The sequence below is a fragment of the Siniperca chuatsi genome, linkage group LG19 (genome assembly GCF_020085105.1).
Source record: "Siniperca chuatsi isolate FFG_IHB_CAS linkage group LG19, ASM2008510v1, whole genome shotgun sequence".
Taxonomy (NCBI): domain Eukaryota; kingdom Metazoa; phylum Chordata; class Actinopteri; order Centrarchiformes; family Sinipercidae; genus Siniperca; species Siniperca chuatsi.
The window spans coordinates 21,163,482-21,186,781 of NC_058060.1; the positions used below are offsets into that span (position 1 = coordinate 21,163,482).

Genomic DNA, 23,300 nt, shown 5'->3' on the forward strand with positions numbered 1-23,300 from the left:
GAAAAGCCGATACTTTAGCGAGCTAACTAAGCTAACCGCTGGCACCTACCTGTCCAACAGCCGACAGGCCAACTCTGCGTCGCTCTTCATCCCCATCCTCTCCTTCAGTGCTCGCCAGCAGGTGAAAGCCAACGCCAGATTCACTCTCGTTTTGGAACAAGCTTTGTCTGTTTGGCGTTTCACCTCGCTATATTTGCTTTTTTTTCGGTACTCTGTCCACAATTTTCATAGCTTCCTCTTGGATGCATGCTTACGATCTGGCTTCTAGTCACTACGTTTTTATAGAGTCCCGACCTCACACCCTGTGTGCTGTTATTGGCTGGTTGGCTACACACCCACTGTCCAAAGGTTGACACCCAGAAACGTCCTGAACACAGCAAAATAAGAAAATAAAGGCAGAGGGCAGCATCTCTGCAGATACAGACACCACCACACACTTCTAGTGGGTCATAAGTGATGATTGAGAGGGATTCTTTTTGTATGAGTATATACATTGTTTTAGGAAAATCCTACTTATTTTGCCTTTAAGTATTGTTTCATTGGATAAGCCAAAAACAGACATTTAAATCTGGTTATTTTATCTTTAAACTGTTTTTCAGTTGAATTTAAAGAAAATTTACCCTGCAGATTTGTCAAGCTAAGCAGCAAGTGGCTAGCCAGTGGATTTTTCCATTTGTAACATCAGCTCAAAAGGCAGCAGTTTTTTCTGCTGTCAGGGGCTCAAACATGGTCTAATGCCCAGACCAAAAAGCAAACACCTTGTCTTTTGTGTCCTTCAAGTTCTCCTTACGTGGAAGTGATGACAAATGTGAATGATCCCCTGAAACACATCCAATCACTGTATCATTACAACTTGCTGTCAAAGAAACCCACCCAAAAAAAAACACACACACACACACACACACACACACACACACACACACACACACAACAATCTCTATCTGCTGGGTTAGACAGATACAGTCCTGTCATGCAATTCTGCTTCTGTCCAATAGAGGGCAGGGAAAACATGCCTGAGGGGCATTTTTGACGTGGTGTACAGATTACAGATGGGCCCAGTAATCACACAGATTAAATTTAGCTTTCTGAGAGGTGAAAATGGCTCTTCTCAGATATCACACTATGACCTTTTATCAAATCGGGGTTTCCTCAGGCACTGCTGAAGTCATCACACCTCTCGCAGTTTTCTTTATCAAGCTTGTGGCCCTCAGCTGCCTCAATCTTTATCTTTTTCTGGCTCCTTATCCTGCGACTGAGTATGTGAAAGAGAAGCAGAGTGAGCATGTGATACGCTTAATCTGCGTGTGTCTGCATCTATCTTCTCTGTTTCTGGCCTGTAACTGTAATCAAATCTTTGAGCCTCTAAGAGGCCATGAAGATGACTTTACTCTATTTCTCATCTCATGCCCCTCCCTATGACCTCCCTCTTCCATCACCCCCCACTTACAGTATCCTTCCTGGCCTCATTAGCTAATGCTCAAATGACATTTAGAAATTATGAATGCCGCTGACCACCAAGAAGATGCAGAGAATAGATAGACAGAGATAGCAGAGAGGAAAACAGAGATGAATAAATGGATACATAGAAGGAGATGGAGATGCAGAGGTTGGAAACTGTGGAATTGAGGACACTCAAACTTTGCGTGAATTATTAGATAATTTCTGAACACACTTGTGTTTGATAGACACGGCGAGGAGGGCAACCTCTAATGTCTTGAAATTTTGAAAAAAAACTTGTGCAAGCAGCAATTTTTGCAATTTGGATGATGGAACATAAGGCGATGTTCATGAATGTATTCAGTCTACTTTAACTCCAACCACTTTGGTCCAATAATCAAGTCATGCCAACAAACTTCTGTACTGTAACAGTTTTCAGGTTTAGTGAGTGTGTCATAAATCCTGAAAAGACCTGATCCAGACCACATCTGAATAATTTCTTCTTCTACGTTAACCAAAGGTTTTGCTGTAGTTTAACTTTAAAGCTGCTCTCATCAATATTTTTTATATTTTAACAATGGATGAATTAACTATGTGAAAGGGGTCGTTGATAGGGTCACACCCAAGTAGAATTATTACCCAACTCTGTAGTTCCCCTCAGCTCTACTAAACGTTATATCAGAATCAGAATCAAAAATACTTTATTGATCCCCGAGGGGAAACTCAACTGGGTATAAGTATAAAATAAAATAAGTGTGAAGTACCAAGGGGGTTTACCGGTTGATGATGATAATACAGTATAAGGTAATAGTGCATGAACTGTCAAGTTAAGTGTAGCTTATTAAGGTTATGGTATCTTTCCAGTTTTCAGATGCACTAGGCAGCTGTTTTCAGTGAAAAAGCATGTAAGTAGTTAGTTACAGTAATTAGCAAAATACTTTCTGACTAACTCCAGCCATCACATTACGACTCTTCTTGGACTCAGCCACTATAACACCTACACTCAGAAACTTTACTTAATTTAAATTAGAGGAGCTGCCAGTCAGGGCCTGTGCTAAATGTTATTGTGGCAGTTCAAGTGGTTTTCACAAAGTTTACAGTATTCTGATTTATGTATTTAAAATATTTGATATTCAATTATAAACTACAGTGGTTAAGAGGTTAGAATGAAATAAGGTTTTAATTTCTTATAGTGGGTAAAGTTCTTCTCAGTTTTCATCCTAGAAGAAGGTGGATCTGCTGCATCCCAATCCGGCAACCATATGTGCTCACCATAACTGTGGATAGATGGGTAAATAAATAATACAGAAGGAGGGGAAATAGAAATGAAAGGACAGACTCTTTATTAATGGATGGCCTCCACCAAAACAGATGGATTGGGGGATGGGAGGGTGGAAGACAAGGAGGGTGGGCGGGTTCGGAGGAGTATGAGCTACAAGAGAGAAGCCTTATTCATGAATATCCACCTCTGCGTCCATTTAGCTTTCTTTAATTATGGAGGGCAGATGTCAAGCAGATGGACAAACATGAGAGCAAATGAAATGTGCCGCCCAAATATGGACATACAGAGTGACAGCCTTTCCAAAGTAAAGTCATAAGAGGTGCTCTCCTCTTTGCTGCCCATACTATTTCCCTCATCTGTCCATCTTATGCGTCTGTGTGTTTGTGTGTGTGTGTGTGTGTGTGTAAGTGTATTTGTTGGCCGCAGTTTTCATCCCCTGGAGGATTTTCCCATTTCTTTCCCTCCTTCGACTCTGTAGGCGTAGAAAATAGCCTCCTTGCAAAAACGGGCCAGCTATCAAAGGACTCCATTCATTCTCTCCAACTTCTTCTTTCTATCCCACATACACACACACTCTTCTGATTTCTATAAATCCTTTAGCAACACTAATTAATACTTTTGTTATCAGAAACTGCCCCGAGCCCCCTATATCTTTGCAGTCTTTAATTTTCTATTCTGCTCTTCCTTCCTCCCCGGGGAGACACTTACTCATTCATTTCTTCACTGCTCGTCTCTCACTGGACTCGTAATGGGGATTAAAGGCTAATTGAGGCTTAATTGAATAATGCATTAAAACATGCATAAGCACATGCACATGGATGTTTTTTTAGTTTTTATCTAATTTGTTCTAGGAGACATTCGTTACGGGCATATTGTTTTTCTCAGCACGCTGATTAACCCACAGTTGCATGTGCATGTTCACACCTTGGTTAAGCTGTTGCGGGTTGAATGCTTTGCTCAAGACCTTCTAGACAGTAGTTATTATGTAGTTATTATACTTGCTTCCTTTCCATTCTTTGAGATGTCTATTGCTTGAATTGAATGTCACTGTGGTCTTTGGAGTGATGAGTGAAATATCTTGACAAGTTACTGTCCATTTAATATTTACATAAATAGTTTATCACAAGCTAAAGTAATCTACGTTGTGCATATAATATAGTGCAAATTATTATCAAAACAAAAAAATAACAAATTCACTCATTAATTACAGTCAGGAGTTACAGAGTCAAAACACACACACTTTAACAGCAGTGGAACTAACAGGCTGTATTTACATTGTGCATATAATGTAGTGCAAAATTATTATAAAAATAACAAAATGTAAGATCAAACTAAAATGAAGATAACAAAATAGCTATTCGAATAAATAGGGCCTGCACCGCGGTGGACATGTTCTCCTCTGTGAGGAGTGGACTCGGGCGGGATTGGGTTTTTAAGTCAACACTCACACACTTAAGTGGAACGAACAGGCTGTATTTTGTGCATATAATATAGTGCCAAATATTATCAAAATGAATAAACAAAAAAAAAAAGTAAGATCAAATTAATATGATGATAACAAAATAGGTAATAAAATTACAGTCTGAAGTCAGGACTGTTTGGTTTTTAAGTAAACACACTTACTAGACCCGACCCTCAGGTGAGCAGAGAACTAAAAGCTCTACCTTTATAGGGCTCCTCATTACATTTTCTCCACTGGAAGGGCCCCCTAGAGGGCACTTTATGTATTGTGTATTGTTTGCCTGGAGGAAAGTCTGAAGCCCAGGACTTCAGACTGGGCTGCTAAAAAATATCCCAGAGTATATTATTACCAGAAAACCCAATAAATTCTCTGCAGACCTGTAAGAAAAAACACAAAAGCAAGTAGATGTCTTGCTGCTAGACAGGATAATTAAATTATCTTTATTGATGAATGATTTTATACATTTTTGTCATGTTCAGAATATTTAAAGTCGATATTAAATGAAAAATGCTTTTTTAACCCTTGTAGATCACATCCCCGGTCATATTGTACACCTATTTAACAATATATGCCAAAAAAAACAAAACAAAAAATCAATCTAAAACAGAACAAAACCAAATTTTCACTGACTCTCATGACTTTATCAAGCAGATTAAAATGACATGGAAATTTCTAACTATAACAAATGCATTTTTCTGATTTACAAGCATGTAGATGGGTTGTTAGTCCTCACAGGACAAATAAATATTTTTTAACATGCAATAACTTAAAAAGTGTTACATTTAATTACTGAAAGAAAATAACATTTCAGGAACTAATCTTTTATCATGTAAGAAGCCCACCAGTTTAAAAGATACGCTTTAGTTGTAAAACATTTTCTTTTTTATGAATCCGAGGACACTGAGGGAGTAAAGAAAAGTGTTTTTGTTTCTTTTTTAATCCAAACAGCCTTTCATTTATGATATCTGGGGAAAGGAAGAAGCCATTAGTGGTCCCATGCAGACAGACCAAAGGCTGTTTGGCTATTTGATTTCACGGGTCTGAATACGAAGACAGTCAGACAGACAGGAGGAGTGTGATCTCAGTCTGTCTGCACTCATTATCTCCACATCTTTTCTACACCCTGCTCTCTCTCTGTCTCTTTTGCTTCTAATGCCACTGTGTCAAACACCTCCACACCATAGGCAGATTGGGAGCCAGCAGGTGTGTGTTTGTGTGAGTGTGTGTGTGTGTGACAGAGAGAGAGAGAGAGAGAGAGTGTGTGTGTAATGTAATGTTGGTGCACTATCTGTGTACGTATGTGTGTTTTGGGGGATGGGTGGCATCACTATTGCCATGGGAACCAGGGCTTGTGAAAAAGAAAGTAATTTGTCTGGTTTCTATGGCAACGAGCCACACAACAGCAAACCTTTAAGAGATGCTTCATGCATCTGCAACAAGGCTAAGGACACTTAATATTATGTATGTATATAATTGTGTGAGCAAAATCAAACAACTGCACAGATGTCACTGAATAAAATGTGCATTGTATCCTAAAAAAGAGATCATGTGTTGTCATAATACTCCCACCAATGAGAAATATCCAGCATGCAGTAGGCCTAATTCTGCTGTCAAGTTGATTTGATTTCAAAACGACATTATAGGCTACAACCCTAACACAGTAAGGAAAACATTAACAAAAACATTGTTTCTTTATTGAGATATAGAGAATACCCTATAAAGCAGCATTAATGTCACTTCTACATCAATGCTGGCTGCATTTTAAAAAAAAATTACGTTTAATTCCTAGAAATCTTGCTGCCACACATTCGGTGTGGACTGTGTTTATTTCTCTGCATTGTAGCGGTGCGGAACGGCGAGAGGCGGGGCAGAAAAGGGGGCTGAGATCGGGTCTTAAGGGCGGTGCAAAAGAGACAAAAAAAAAAAGGCACAGAGAGAGAGAGAAACGGTCCTCGTTTTGAAAGCCGGTAATTAGTGACGTGCCCAGAGAAGAGCAGTCGCTGCTGGGAGAGCAGCCCGGTGGCGGATGAACAGGGGCTCCGTCAAACCACCGGGGCGATGAGGGAAGGAGAGGACGGACGACAGAAAGCCTTCTGCCGCAGAGGAAACCCAGATTAGGCTGATTTGAGAAACAGATCCACCGGCATCCCCGGTGCGTGCACACCGCGTCACCTATCCTCGACTCCCACCTACCCACCGACCCACCCACCTCGACCACCCATCAGGTTATGTGGTGACTCGGTGATGTTGGGTGGAGCTGGACGCACGGACAGCCGGCAGGATAACATCTTGGTCTGAATGATCTCCGTCATCACCGGGTCGGTCCCCCCGTTCCCCTGTTTAGGTATGTACATCCATGGCTTCAGTGTAGTGCCACTACAGTGTGTCTTCTCTGCAACCTGTCCGAGTGCACAAACAGAACTACTGAAATCATTAGTCAGTTTTAGGAGGAAGCTTAACAAGTCTAAGAATGAGACACTTTGGCTCTGCGATTTTTCTGTTGCGCACAGAGCCATGCAGCTTGCAGAAGGCACTCAACGCAGCAGGGTAGTGACTATTAAATGTAAAGTAGGCTATTAATATGCTTTCTAAACGCAGAGCAGAGAAACGCTGGCTCATTTAGCAGCTTTCTGTCCTTTGTGCTATTCCAGCGGATGAGCGAACCCCGGAGAAAGCGGCGCACCTGTGACCGGAGGAGGGTTGGATTCTCCCCGGCTGGTGACCTCCTGCTCCGGGGGACAAATCCTCCCACCATCCGGCATCACCTCTCCTCCACCAGACGGACAGCGACGGAGCCCACCGATGCGTCCGGCAGCCCCTGATGCTCAGCGCTGCTCCGGGGCTTTTCGGTCGGTGGGAGAGGCTCGAGCCGCGGCCGCGCGCTAGGATGCTGCGCCAGGTGTTGCACGCGGGCCTGAGGACCTCCTTCCACGCGCTGGGCCGGTTCGTGGCGAGCCACCCGGTGTTCTTCGCCTCGGCGCCCGTGCTCATCTCCATCCTGCTGGGGGCCAGCTTCAGCCGGTACCGCGTGGAGGACGACGTAGAGAGCCTGCTCGCGCCCAAGCACAGCCTGGCCAAGATAGAGGGCAACCTGGTGGATAGCCTGTTCCCCGTGAACCGCTCCAAGCACGCGCTCTACTCAGACCTGCAAACGCCGGGCCGCTACGGGCGCGTGATCGTCACCACCCGAAAGGGGAGTGTGCTGGACCCGGTTCATCTGGACACCATACTCAAGGTATGCACGCGCACATCACGCTCACACACAGGCGCTGGCCCTGACAAACAAACTAATAAATGAAGTGGAATAAATAAAACTCGCTTTAAAGTAACACCATTAATATAAAATACAGCCAAAATGATAAAAAAATAAATAAAATAAAATATATATATAGGCTACACAGAGAGACAACTGAATGTCTTCAACCAGGACAAATGCTTTTAATAATGGACATAATATGAGCATTTAAACAGCTCTCTTGGGATCTTTAAACATATTGCTACACTGTAAAGGTAGAATATTTGACAATTTAGCTTCTGTGACATTTAAGTCACAGTATGTACACCATAAAATGAGGCTACAATGCATCTGCAGAGTCCAACTTTAAAAACAAATCAGTTCCTAGTCAGAAACACACACACAGGTAAAGGTCAGTGTCTGCAGGCCAGATCACATATGCAAGCTGTCTTCCTCCTCATTCTCAGTGATTGATAGTCATTAAATATAACTACATGGTCCCATTTTAAATAACCCTGACAACCTTTGTAGTTATGAATCAAAGTATTTTAATTACAAAGTGGAGTTAGCTGGAGCTCGGAGCCCTCTGACTCTGTTGGTATTCCTAAATGGATTTCCTTGACACCCCTGGAGCAATTAGTCAAATTATTTCATGAAGTTATGCGGTTGTAATCAGAGCTTGCTGACTAATAGGCCTGAGAGTTTGTACATACCCTGTCCATGCATGTTTCTGTGTGTATCCGCGTGTTTGTCAAATATGGTTATTGTGACCCACTTTACATATCCATAGAGGACTGCCACAGTTAGACAGGCTAGTTTAGAGCTGTGCATCATTTACTGCGAACAGGCAGCAAGAGAGAGACACACGTTGGTGCATAAAAGAGAGTGCTGTAAAAGGAAAAAAATCACTGTTACATAATCTTACACTGTTACATATCATCTGTGAGATTCAAGACTCTGTAATTTTCCTTTTTTTTTTGTGTGTCTCCACTTGCTCCCAGCCTGCCTCGTCTACTTGTGCATCAGTTTGTGAGTTCCTATGTTTCCCAAAATGCCATTGCACAACCTGTGAGAATGGGTCTGAACTTGTTGCATGAGAGAGCAATAGCAGTGATAGCCAGTAGGCTACTAGACAGGATTTCCACTTGCAACAAGAGAAAGAGTCATATCCATTGACTGCACTGAATTCTGGTCTACTTTAGCTTCTGTCAGTGAAGGTATCGTCATCGATATCATCCTTTATATGATTAATTAGTGTCTGTGCAGCATTGTGAGTCAAAAGATGCTCTTGCTCTAAGTCTAAACACAGCCTTACCTTTGACTCTGTTGCTCAAAGAGCTGATTTTCTTGTTCTGATAAAACTGCAATGTCACATAGTATCCAGTCATCCACAAGAGTCAGAAAAAAAACAAACAACAACAGGGCCTCAGAAGTGCGAGGGGAATCTTCCAACAGTTGTTTTCAGTCAGATAGCAGCATGACTCCAAGAATGACGATGTTTGTCGGTCGGTCCACTACTTTGGTCCAGACTGAAATATCTCTATTATAACTATTAAATGTATTGTCATGAAATTTTGTTCAGACATTCATAGTCCCCAGAGGATGAATCTTAATGACTTTGGTGATCCCCTTCACCTGCACCATCATCAGGTCTAAATTTTTGTGTCCAATTCTTTGGTTTCCCATCAGCCTCAGCTGTACTTAGTGTTTAGTACTAAGTAGCAAATGTTAGCATGCTAACATGTTAAACTAAGATGGTAAACATTGTAAACATTATACCTGCTAACATCAGCATGTTAACATTGTCTTCGTGAGCATGTTAGCATGCTGATGTTAGCATTTAGCTCAAAGCACCGCTGTGCCTAAGTACAGCAACACAGAGCCGCTAGCATTATTGTAAACTGTTAGTCTGGATTAGATGTTTACTTTTTGTAGCAGCTGATGTTTTTCTTTAACCCTCTCAACACCAGAGAGCCAGAGAAATCACAAATCTGAATATGAGTATTTGAACAAAAAATATTATTTAAAGGTCCAATCCTTTATCCAAATGTTGATAATAGAGCTGTTTCTCCAGTAAAATTAAAAACAGAATTAAAACGTATGAATTCAGGTCTTATAAAACAGGAATTAACACTCTAGATAAGAACTGAATCTATGTTATTAATGTTTTCTGATAAGTAAATCGGGACTATATTTTCAATTATAATCAGTGAACAATCACAAAATGCTTATAGATTTAATGATATATCTGAATTAAATTTTTTATGTGAGTATACCTTCAATTGACATGCTCAAAAAATTACCGATTGGGCCTTTAAAGTTCACTTAGTGAACTGAGGCACGCTTTAAGGTCCTACCAGGGAATTGCTAACAATAATAAGAACAGATTGGTGTCTTTTGGCAGTAAAAAGTGACAACAGGTCGGTGCAAGGAAGGAACTTTCAAAACAAATCAATTTTCAGACATTCATACACACACACACACACACACTCACACACACACTCCCTCTCTGAAGTCAATGCAGCATTCTGAGGCGGGAGACAGCTCTGCCCATGTTCACTGTGACAGAGACTGGCATCAGGCCTGTTGCTTAGTAACCAGCATGGTGGATACTGGCTGGTTGTCCTCTCACCATAGAAACGGAGGAGGATTCTAAGACCACTATTGTTACTCTGTCGAGTTATACATACACACACACACACACACACACACACACACTCCCCCACATATCTGTCCTTCTTATTCGCACAAACAAACAGCTAGAAAGTCGAAGCACACACACTGAGTTTTGCTGTGCTGCACAGTGGAAAACTTTGATCAAACTTTTTCTGCTCTTGCCACAGTTTGTTCTAGCAAAATTGGGCCACTGGGAAGCTAACTTCTTTCTTGTTTGTGTGTGTTTGCATGTGTGTGTTTTCTCTGCACACAGCTCCACAGGCGGATCTACCAGATGCAGGTGACGGTCCCGGCCACTGGCTTCAACAGCTTCAACTACTCCTTCTCCTACCTCTGTCTCCCCGATGACAAGAACGTCTGCATCATCGACGACATCATCCGTGCCATGGAGGAGATCCAGTCAGCTCGCAACTCCAACCGCTCCGTCCCAATCCTGTGGTACCCGATCACGCAGCTGGCAGATGGACGGCAGGCGTACATCGGCCACCAGCTGGGTGTTGTGCAGGGCTGGGGTCCCAACGGGGCGGTGCGTGGTCCAGGGACAGGAGCCAAGGGAGAAGGTGTACGTTCTGCAAGGGCCTTGCAGCTCACCTACTACCTCCAAGCCCGCGGCGGCCTGATGGACCGGGTGGCCAGCCAATGGGAAAAGGCCTTTTGTGCTGAGTTACAGCACTTTGCAGCGTTGCACCCTAAGTTGGGGCTGTACCCCTCCACTTCCTCTTCTCTGAGGACAGACTTCCAGTTCTCTTCAGTTCTGGCACGCCGTCCCCTGTTGGCCAGCTTGGGGGTGTGCAGTGTACTGGCCGTCCTCTGCTGCTCTATGAGGGACTGTGTGAGGTCTAAACCCTGGTTGGGACTGCTGGCTCTGCTGTCAGTCACACTGTCAGGCCTCACTGCTGCTGGGATACTCAACCTGACCGGGGCCACCTACAACTCTACATACCTGGGCATCCCTTTCGTCATGCTTGGTAGGTTAAGAGCAAATACATTTGATGGTTACACATGTACACCTTTTGAGAACATATGATTGTTGAATGAAAAGTCTTAGCAAAAAAAAAAACAACAACAAAAAACCAATAGATTAAAACACAGACAAATCAAAGAAAAGTGAAGCTAACACAGGGCATGTGGGAGCCACGGTGAACATTGCCATTGTTTTTATATCACAGACTGCTTGTGTTCACCGTCTGCTTTTTCAGTACCTGTGATGGGTTTTGCAGATGCCATCCTCAGGCTGAATGCCATTTCAAAGTAGACAGATCATCAAAGTGACTGACAAGTGGTGGGGCATGAACTTGACTTAGTGAGGGGGAGGATGATGGCACTAACAATACATTTTCTGACTGGGGGCAGAAACTTCATCCAAAGGTTCTGAAAAAGTGAGTTGTTAAGTTAGGTGCTGAGGTGAGAAAGTAGGCAGGACTTCAACTCTTTTTTTTTTCTCTTTACAAAATTACTTCTTCAAAAGGAATGCAGTTATATTATGTTACTTGTTATATGTACAAATGAGTGTAACACCATGAAAGTCTTCGAGGATAGACAGGATGTGAAAATGTGTGCTGGTGAACCACTAACCGCATTTCAATATTGCACTTGAGATATGTCACAGTATGCATGACCACAGTAAGGATGCACCACTCCAACTTTTTCTCTCCCGATACCAATTCCGATACCAAGTACCGATCCGATACCAGCGCTCTCTTTTTCCAAAAATCTGTATACCTCACTGTGTGAAACTCACTGGATTTATGTAAGGCAACATAAGGCCAGGGATTTCTGTGGCACCAAAAACTGAGCCAGTGGCCAAGTGTGACTCAGTGGATGTAAATTATAGCTGAAACACTGAATTTTATAAAGCAATGAAGAAACTGTATTTATTGTGCATCGATCACATCACGGCCAATACCCTCTCCGCTTACTAAGGTCAGGATGCCCAGACTAAACTCGGAAGATTAACCATAATTCGTAGAAATATTGCAGACTTGACGTCACAGTACCCATGACCAAAGTCCTCAAGGGGCCAGCCCGCAAATCTGGAGGGTGGACATGTTTAGTTTATTATTGGAAATAAAATACTTTAATGAGAAAGTAAGTCTGCAGACTGCAGCAGTGTTATAAAAGAACAGATACCCTTGCATCAGTGATAAACTTGAGGAAAATATTATTTTTTATTCCCACATACATTGATAATGGTTTGGGAATTTACTTCAAATCTGCTTACAGCAAGACAGCAGGATAACAAACCATCTCTGCTCTTGAAGCCACAGTGATTGTTTCAGCAGTTCAGTGGGACTGCGTCTGCAGTCCTAATTATGCAGCAGCTTGCATGTGGAATAGAGGCTATAAAATGTTTTCAGCGTTTACCAAGTTAAGTCAGTAATTTAGTTTGTACAGTGATAACATAAAGAAAAGGGGACCGAGAGAACAGAAAAAACAGAAAGAAGATCAGATACAGTAAATAAGAATTTAACAAACTAGGAACAGAATGAAAATGCATACCATATGCGTGAAGGCGTACTTGCAGTTTATCTTGAGCGCATGCATACTAAATACTGTAGGATGTGCTGTATGTAACCACTCACATTCACATGTAGTGTATACCATAATTACTCTGTAATGTGGAGGAGGAAAGGCTGCTGTTAGGCTTAAAATAACTGTAGACAGAACAAAAGAGACGGGGTAATAGAGACGGGGGGTTCGATGAAATATCACTCCAAATGGGGGCCGAGAGAAGGATTCTCTTAGTACAAAATGAAGTTAAACTATAGTTAGAGGGAAGGAAGGCAAGCAGGGGGGATTTTTCAGAATCAAGAGGGCAGACAGAAAAAGGTGGGAGGAAGTGCGAGTAGAGAAAGAAGGATGCGATTACACAGCACAGAAAGAGAGGAAGAGGAAGAAATGCGGTATGTATTTAATATTTTAAAAACATTTTGCATCTTTTCTCTTTCAGAATCGGACATACAGGTGTTTTCACATAGGTGCTTATTAGCTTTTTTGTGTACAAAGGGGGGTAAATTGATGATGTAAAGGTTCTTGGACACAATTTTAATACATCTCAGTCATCTGTGCATTCATTTACTGACAGCACTGTCAAAACATTTTAAATTGATAGAGATCCAAAGGACCAACCAAAATGTGTCAAAATTGTCAAGTAAAAAAAATTCTTGGTCAGATTCGCAGTCTGGTTGACTCTAGAGCTGAAACGATAAGCCCATTAACTAATCAGTTGATAGTCAGAAAAATAATCTGCAACTTTGATAATCGATTAATCATTTTAAGTAATTTTTTAGAAAGAAAAATGCCATACTTCTAGCTTCTCTGAGGGGTCATATGCTATTTTTTATAATATTTTAAGTTGAATATCTTTGGATTTTGGACTTTTGTTCAGACAAAACAAGACATTTGATGCAAATAGAAAAGCAAAAAAATGTATTTGTATTCCTCAATGTGAGGTATTGAAGAAATAGTAATGTTTTTGTATTGGTGCCAAAACATGTATCATAGTGATACCGGTATTTGAAATGTTCAAACTATACTCAGCCCTATTGTTTGCATGTCTGCATGATTGTGTGTATGAATCTGAGCTGTAGCCACTCTTGCTATAACCAACAGTTTAAACTGTATCATGCAACAGTAATATCAAGGGACTGAAATGGTTCTGGGTAAAGGATATATCCTTAGCGTATGGGTAATTTCTCATGTATTAGTACATGCGTGTGTGTGTGTGTGTTTGTCCATGAGTGCACATTAGTTCGTCTCAAGCTCTGGTAAATATCAAAATCCTTGGCCAAGTGCTGTCCACAGCCTCTCTTTTTGCTCTCATCTTCTCTCTGCAACATTAACCTCCCCACCTCATTCACTGTCTAATTCCCTCTCTTTCAAACACACACACACACACACACACACATCACAGATCTGCAGACTTTCTCAATTGCAGAAGTGCTGGTACGTTATGCCTCTGCTAAGGTGTTAAGTGTTTCGCCATGGTGAGGTCATTGGAGGGGCGGGGGGCATGTGTGTCACTGGTGACTCACTGGTGCCATGGCAACCATGAAAGAGGAAACCATTAAAAACCATCTGCCGCACATATATAAACATCTATGTGCATGCACGTGAGACTGGACATGCACATGGAGGTGATGCTCTCAGTCACCTCAAATGGACATTGATGTGTATTATTGAATACAGCATTAGAAATGTATTAAAATTCTTTATATGATATTACTGATGTTAGAAGCTATAAATCTATTCAGTAAGGAGGCTTTGTTTCATGCATCTGTTGGATTATTCTTAATAACTTGTTCTATTCTCAAAATATTTTAAAAAATGTATTACTTATTATCTTTCTACGTTAAATTCTCATTCTCTGCTGCTGTAATGTTTCAATTTCTCAACTAGAATTGAACTGAATTAGAAAAAACTGCATTTCCATGGTGTCTTACATCTGTCTTTTCACATATTTCCAGTTCAAACAGGATTTAGGTGTAACATTATGCGGAGAGGGCTGTTCAAAAGCAGGCAGGCTGAGTTATTACACTTTCTTGTGCAATGTTGTGATTCCTCAAAATGAATAAATTGAAGCCAAGCAGGGAGCAATCTAGGGAAAGGAGACAAGTTGGTTGGAAATTAACTATTTTTCGTGTTATTGTGACTTTAAAGGGATAACTGTGTTTTTGAGGAATTCTACTTTTTTCCTTTTTAGTCATACAAAACCAATACATGAGTTTTGTGTCTGTGTGCAGTTGGAAGGTATGTTAAACTGTGAGATTAGCGTAGTGTAGCTTAAGTTCTTCTGATGTCTTTGTGGTCAGTAGCAGCTACTCTCTAAAGTAGGGAAATATATTGTTAAACCTCCTCAAAGATGGAAAGCTTTTCTGGACAGTAGAGCAAGCTGTAAACACATCATTGACATATTATCATCTTATAAAATTGTTATGGTGAATGTGTTAGCAAACAGTTGCATTTACGCATCCAGAAGACACAGAGCATTTGTTTGTAGTCGTGTTTCTGTCCACTTGGCGAGGTGTAAGTCATTATTATGGCAATGTTCACTCTCCTTATAGCTCTGTCTTGGTTTCCATCGTCTCCTAAAAGAAATATCTAGCTCTTTAGCTGCTAAATGCTCACAGCATGTTCACCGGCTAGTTGCTAACTTTGTCTCTCTGCTGTTTGGTGCTGGGTGGGTAGCGTACAGTGGGTTTATCAGAGCTTTTTTGTCAAAAAAAGCTGCCTGCTGCAACTGAAAACAAGGTTGATGAGAGACACCAGGGTGCAATCAAGGCTTCCTAGGAAAAGGAACCAGGTCGGTTGGAAATTAGCTAGTTTGGAGACTGAGCTAAACACTAGATTTGTGGGCTGTAAAACCAAAACAAAGAGCTGAAAGAAGGTAAAATGCAACACAGTGCTTCAGGGAACTGCAGACTTGAGCAACCCCTTTTATATCACATGTAGTCATTTGATCGGTTGTTAATATAAAAATATCGATTAGTGCAGCTTTAAGGTTTATTTAAGTAATATAAATAGGTAATATAGCACAATCCCCCTTAAACCAAAATATTAATTTAAGGTTTCATTCAACTCACATTCCTATTTCTGTTTCCCATCAGGTCATGGGCTCTTCGGCTCCTTCGAGATGCTGTCATCATGGAGGCGAACCCGGGAGGACCAGCATGTGAAGGAGCGTGTGGCGAGCGTCTTCGAGGACGTCATGCTGCGTTTCTCCAGCTCCACCATGCTCCACCTGATGACCCTGGGCCTGGCCGCCTCACCGCTCACCAACATGGAGGCTGTCCGGCTCTTCTGCCGCACCGCCGCCTTGGCTGTCACCATCAGCTATGTTTACATGTTGTCCTTCTACAGTTCCTGTCTGGTGTTCACTGGATATTTAGAGACCGGGTACAGACATGGCTGCTTCTGCCGGCGAGTCCCTAAACCAGACCGACTGGACTCCAAACCGGCCTGGTACAGGTGTCTAATGTACACTCGTTACCAGGATGAGACTCAAACAACCAACCCACAACATGGGGTCGGTCACAGTCACGCTCACACGCCAAACCCTAACCTAACTCACACACATGCACACACGCACCCACATACGGTGAACAACCCTGCCACACATGAACATGGCCATGTGGCTAATTCCACACACACACATCCACACCCACACACACATTCAGCAGCTAACACGGACCCTCATCCTCAGGACTCTCACCTTTTGCTGGGGTGTGTGAGGCGTTGCTATGGAGACTGGATCACTAACACCTATGTCAAACCCTTTGTGGTTCTGCTGTATCTGGTTTACATCTCCTTTGGATTGATGGGCTTCCTACAGGTGAGGCAACAATACAACTGTCATTTTGTTGCCGATGCATGCGCGTATGCAGACATCTTACCGTGTGTTCATGCCGCCGCTGGCGAGAGTTTCAAAATTCACTCTGGCTGCCCTGCCAACAACGCTGTAGAAAGATTTGTGAACGTTCTGACGTAGATCAAAACTTTTGTTCGAATGCTTGGTGACAAAATACAACCGCAGGACTTCTAAATTCTGATTTGTTGCAGCCGAACCGCGTCATAGCTCATTACCATAAAGTTGCCCGGACTTCAACTTCCCTCAACGCCCACACCGTCCAAGACAAGCAGCGTAGTGCCGCCTCACATAGAAAATTAATAAGTTTGAAATATAGTTTTATAATTTGGGAAATAACAATTGCATTGTATGTAATTTAGACACTGACTCACTGACTGACAGATGATTATGTGTAGCCACCATGGTTAAAAAGGGAGTTTTGGTACATTAGTATATTAGATTGTCAGTGCTTTCATTTCACTTAACAACTTTCCTAACTTTATAAAAATACCACAGCTACATATTTGTGTCATAAAACTGTCCACATTTTAGGAGACCACTGATTATTGCTGTCGATTCCGATGGTCTTTAAGATATTTGTTGGTTTTCCTCAGTTTGTCCCTCAGTGGTGGCTGAGGGGGTAGTATCATGTGAAAAAGAAACACAGACACACTCACATACATGTAATAAATGCACTGTTTGACCTGTAACAAATATGTGTCTGTTGTTGACAGGTGACCCAGGGTTCAGACCCCAGTGCACTGGTTGCCATGGACACGGCGACAGTATTGTACACCCGTGCCCAGCAGCGTTACTTCAGCTCATACTCCCCTGTCATTGGATTTTACATCTATGAAAGCGCCCCCTACTGGAATGCCTCAGTGCAGCGGGATCTGCTGGAATACGCCAAAGGCTTCCAGCGAATCAGCTGGCTGGAAGCTTACCTGAACTACCTGTCAGATCGCAACCAGTCCACCAGCCAGCCGCGGGAGAACTTCACCCACACGCTGCGCCACTCCTTCCTCCGCGAGCCCCAGTTCGCCCACTTTGCCGATGACATCATATTTGCGGAGCGCGGTCAGGGCGAGGAGCCCGATGTGGCGGCGTCCCGAATCTTCCTGGTGGCCAAGACTACAGAGAACAAGCGCGAGGAGATGTCAGTGCTGCTGGACACGCTGCGACGCCTGTCACTGACCTCACGTGTCCGCTTCCTAATCTTCAACCCCTCCTTCGTCTACTTGGACCGCTACGCTGCAGCGGTCAGCTCCCCCCTTAGACACTCACTGCTGGCGGTGCTCTTCCTGTTGGGTCTGTCCTCGCTGGCCGTCGTGGAGCCACTGGTCTCCGTGTGGCTGGGCCTCACCCTGCTCTCCGTCCAGTTTGGGGTGCTGGGCTTCATGACCTTATGGGGTGTGGAGCTGGACTGCATGTCTGTGTTGTGTTTGATCTCAGCCTTGGGACACTCAGCAGACTGCAGTGGCCCCCTCCTTTGCGGTTTCGCCTCGGGTCGGGGTGAAAGCAGGACTCGCTGGGTGAGAGTGGCGCTGGAGAGACACGGGGTTCCCTCTCTACAGACGCTCATCTGCTACAGCGCCGCCCTGGTGCCTGTTGGCTCTGTTCGCTCCAACCTCACACGCACACTGTTTCGCTGCCTCACCCTCACGGCCGGCTGCTCAGCCCTGCACACTCTTGCGTTCCTGCCCACCCTCCTCACCTTCCTGCCTCCCTCCAAGAGCCGGGGACCCCGGCCTGAAGGAGAGGGGCAGAGACAGGAGGTGGAGTGTGTTGAAATGAACGACAGCACTCGAGTGGTCGACCAGATCACCACTGTCTGAGCACAGATGATGTTTTTTTTTGTTTTTTGGCCCCTTGGTTGCCATGGTGACTGCCAGCTGGGAATTGGTTCATTGTAGTCTGAGCAGCCACTATGCATGCTGCAGACAAGAATGCTGATCCTTGTGAAGAGAGGAAGAAAAGGAGAGTGTCACTGAGAGAAAGACAGGAAGGAAAAACAGATTCAGAGGAAAAATATTCAAACAAGTAACGGACAGTGGGAGGCTGGTGAAGATGAGAAGAGAGAAAGACAGGTTTCCAATGCAGTGTATCCATGGTTACCTGCTTGTTGCTAGTGCTGTGTGGCATGTGAATGAGCTCTTTTCCAAACAGCCAATCAAAAGTTGAGGATCAGCTGAGGTCAGGCCTGGATGTGACATCATCGCAGACGAAGTGCCACATTTTTCACCTCTCCAAAACTTGCTTTAGATCTGATCACATTGTTTGGCTACTGCTATCTGTTCGCCATATCAAGTTGCACAAATACAGCTACAATTACACGAGGCAATCATCTGTATGACTTGAGTATTTCTACTTTAATGCTGGACAAATAAAGTCAAATCAAGAAAATATACTCTTAAGTGGTTTTGGCTTCGATGCAGGTTCTAATATTTTTGGTATAATAATGTGGGAAATATAAAGTAAGAGGGCACTGCTAGTATTTTTACAGTTCATACCAACATTTGTTTTAAGTCTGTAACTTAAATATCATGAGTCAAAAAATGCATTTGAACCATTTAAGCACTCAGCACATAAATTTGTCAAATGAATTCTTAATATGTTTTGAAACATCTGAAAAAAGGACAGGTTAGGATAATACTAATGACTCCAACCTTTGCAGAACGTCTTTGTGGTAAAAGTTAAGTGCTTACTGTAAGTGTTGCCACATCAGATACTAAAATGAAGGGTACAACTACTTTGCAAGGGGGAAGCAAAACATTACATTTCTTTTCTTTAATTTTGAAATTGTTAAACAGTTGCTCATAAGCCACAATTCTTGAGGTCTGCTCATTTACATTTCAAAAACAAATGTTTTCTCTTTCGCCTCTAGTGGTATCTAGCCATGCAGATAGGTGTGGTTGTTATCTGCTGAGGTTTTGAGATAGCTGTTTTTGAGATTCCTTCTTCACCCCAAGTCAGTGGAATGGGATTTCACTTTTAAAATACTTTTAAAATTTTGGAAGAAACATGGCTTTTCCTGAAACAGTGTCCCAGTAACTCTTGGTAATCCACAGAACACGGTGTCAACAGTTTTAATTGAAACTACTTCCCACAGAAGAAAACAGTCCCTATTAAAACTCTTGAAAGTGAGTTCTGGACCCGTTTTACTCATTACCCATAATGCTCAAATCAATGCTTCCAAACACACATCAGTCTTTAAGCTCTCAGTTGTATTTCTGACGTGTTTCTAACCTGACTAGCATGGTTTACTTAATGCACTAAGATTTTCTACCTCCTCTCTTGGACCACAAAAGTTTGGGTTTGACATTTTGCCCTTAGACAGGCAGACAAGTAACAACATTTTTGGTCCCAAACTGACCCATGTGACCTGTAGCCAATCAAATCTGTGTCAGTACAATAGTGTGACAGACAGGTCTATTCTATTCAACCACCACGTGTGCACAAAAAAAAATCCTCAAACCTTTCCCGATATACAGTATTACCTTTCATGATAAGGCACAACCTAAAACAATCAGAAGAATCACAGGAAGCAACAGAAAATCAAAACTGATAACAGACCACTGTATGTACCACTTTATGTGAGAAAAATACAATAATACAAAGCGGATGACTGTAAAAAATACTTACTTACTATTTGCTTACCATAAAATCAGGAAACAGATACGAGTTTTATTCACTGTAAATGTCCGATCACTCAGAGCTTTAAGTGAAGATGAATTTTCACTCCATTCTAATGCTCTGAGAGCTAATTCATTCATCAGGAAATGATGTCCGCACCTAAACTAATGTTTCTCCTTCTGTCTTTCTGATCCGTAAATCGGTTTGAGTGAAAGTATTGTTCTCTTTCAAGCTCCTGCGATTCTCCCCCCTTAAGGGAAAGGAGCTTGTTGCCTTTTACTCTTTTATTCCTGAATTCATCTGTGGTTGAAGGTCTGTGTGTGGGAGTGCTTCTTATTGTTAATCCATTCTCCTCTCTGACACTTGCCTGAATGAAAGTATTGTTCAGGCTCTGTGCAGGCGCCACAACCATCAGTAATACGAAGGCCTGATCCCTCACCAGCTTCCCACCTCTGAGCACTGCCAATTACGTTTTCTTAAGAGCAAATGCACGCCCTAGAGGTACCACTAACTGGGGGCTGCGTCATCTTTTGTAAAACATGGTACTTACACAATTACAGGGCTGAATACAGTTCTTTCTAAATATAATCCACACACAAAGAGCACTGCTCTGGTGCATGTAGAAATGGGAAATTGTGGGAAATCTACCAAACTTTAACATCCTGGCAAACAGCATATCTTCAGGGCAAAAGTCCAACCAATAAATTCATCAAAATTTTGAACAATCCCACCTTTCTGCCTTCCTTTAGAAGATAAAATCAAAATCAATCCTTTCTTTCCACAATTAATAGCCCACTGATTCACAGTTAAGGATAGAAACACACAGGCTGTGGTAAGAACAAATAAATTGTGTTGTCAATTCAAATGCAGCTTACAGCTGCTTCCACTGAATTGCCGTTTAGGTTCACATATAAAGTAGATCTTTGTAGAAGCTGTGGAGTTTGATGTGAGATGTAAAATAATGGGCTGCAATTTACTTTTATGTGCAATAAATACACAAGGAAAACAAGGAACTGAGGTAATCGATTGGAGGACTGAGGTGAACTGAGAAACGGAGGTTTGAGGTATACAGTGTGGTCCTATTGTATATGCTGCTTATAACATGAATTTGGCAACAATTTGGTTACCATCTTAGTTATGCATGTTAGCATGCTAACATTTGCTAATTTGATTTCATTTTGCTGCCCACCACCATGTCAAAGATGTGTCTTTTTTTATGGCAGCTGGCATCCTTCAGGTTGCATTACTTCCTCTTTCTTTAGTCCTCGTCAATGTCCTGCTGTTCTATATTCGTTTATTTAGTCTGGTTGTTCCCAAAAACAGTCATCTTCTGCCCTCCCCACTACCTCCATACACTAAAATACGTTTTATACTGATCTCTGATAATCCGAATCTTTGTTTGGCCAGCCAGTGTATATGTTCCCCCTCTTTGTCATTTGTAGAGGTCAGTTTTGTTGGGGTCAAACAAATCACCTATTTCTGTTGCAGTTCAGTTTGCTGTATTTTGAGTTTATGTTGACCTCTTTAAGGGCCCAATTTGGGTAAATAAAAGCCATTTTAAAAAAAATATCTAAATACTGCATCCTGTGTCCTGCTGTTCGGTCCCTTACATGGACAAAATAAAATTGTGACCTGAAGTCACAGGATCACTTCTCAGTTCATCCTGAGGGGGACCGTGAATGTCTGTACCAAATTTCATGACGATAAGTTGTTGAGAGACTTCACTATAAACGTCAACCTAAATGTGGAGCTAGAGGAAAAGTCAGAGGATCACCAAAGTCAGTAGGATTCATCCTTTCGGGACCGCAAATGTCTGCACAAAATTGAATGATTATCTGTCCAAAAGTTGTTGAGATATTTAAGTCTGAACCAAAGTGGTGGACCGACCAACATTGCCATTCATATAGTAACGCAGCTAAAGTGGCTAAGAATATTGCCAATTCATGGCAAAAGCCGCATATTACCACATTGTATACACTGAACCTCAATTTACCTCAGTCTGCTAATCTTAGTTTCTGACATTGTTTGCTTCACTTTTCTCCACAATCTTTCACTAAAGCACAAAATGATTTGCAGATGCTGTTCATCCCTTCTCTTTCAGCCTTCAGACAAAACTTCGTTGTTGGTCCACTGAAATCTCTTATCTCTTATTCAAGATGTTAGCAAAAAAAAGCTGCGAAGCAAAATAGTTTTCAGTTGCGTTTAAAAAAAAAAAAGAAGATGGGTGTTAAATGCTGCAGAAAATGCTAGCGCACTTCAGCGCTGAAATAGTTGAAAAGCTGAATAGCCCTGACAATCAGAAAGTACTACCCAAGAGCGGGAACTTTTGGGGGGATAAGAACTGTGGCCAAACAACTACAAATTAGTGCCTGGTTTCTCCGGTTGAAATGCAGGTAAAGTTCCTCAGTTTCTCAAAAGGTTCTTGGTCCCTTGGGAAAGTTCCTGAGTTGTTTACAACCTTTAAGTTCAACAAGTACTTTTGGTATTAACTGTATAACGACCCTCTACTGCAGAGTGACGTACATTCAATTATGTGAGCAGGTAGGGGGAACTCACTCAGATTTTGGCAGGACACTCTGAAACTTAATGTACCCAAGCTGTGACCTTTCTGTACGGGACTGTCTGACTGCTAAAATCCCCGCCTACTCCTACAGACAGATAAGAGGGGCATATTGTCTCAACACCACACATACACATTCAAAACTCTCTATTATACTCAGACAAGACAGCCCAGATGCTCAAAACTCCTCATTGGAGTAGAAAAGGCCATTTTTGCCAAACTGTGATGAGTTTCATTTTGAATCATTTGTTGTCTCTGGCTGTCCGTCTGCAGAAAAGAAAAGAGAGAGACAAGCTTGGCATTGGGATTTTGATTCGCTTGAACTGTGCTTACACACACACACAGACAACTAACTCACCCAAAAGTGCAGAGTCACTGAAGAAGAGCAGTAATGTGCTGCAGTCCTGCATTGCTCCACTGATCTGATAGTGTTTTGTTATCCCTCAGTAAAAATCAACAAAGTCTGACACTTGATCTCCAATGGAAAAATCGCTGTAGTCTTTATTGCCCCCTTGTGGTCAGCATCAACAATTTAACTATTTAGATGCCTCCACACACACACACACACACACAGACAGTACAGACAGTACAGACAAGTAAAGACACACTGAGATTTGAAAAGCAGTGTCACCCTGAGGCTGCTCTTGTCTTGTTTGGATTCATTTTACA

At 42.3% G+C, this 23,300-nt stretch overlaps 1 protein-coding gene across 1 annotated transcript; it reads left to right on the forward strand.

The window, feature by feature from the left end:
- The first annotated feature begins 4,602 nt into the window (after positions 1-4,602).
- On the forward strand, positions 4,603-18,845 carry ptchd1 (patched domain containing 1). Its single transcript, XM_044176297.1, has 5 exons — positions 4,603-6,525; positions 6,833-7,416; positions 10,346-11,060; positions 15,699-16,423; positions 17,173-18,845. Exons 2-5 carry the CDS (start codon positions 7,003-7,005, stop codon positions 18,271-18,273), a joined length of 2,955 nt encoding a protein of 984 aa, XP_044032232.1. The 5' UTR covers positions 4,603-6,525; positions 6,833-7,002; the 3' UTR covers positions 18,274-18,845.
- The last annotated feature ends 4,455 nt before the right edge of the window (positions 18,846-23,300 follow it).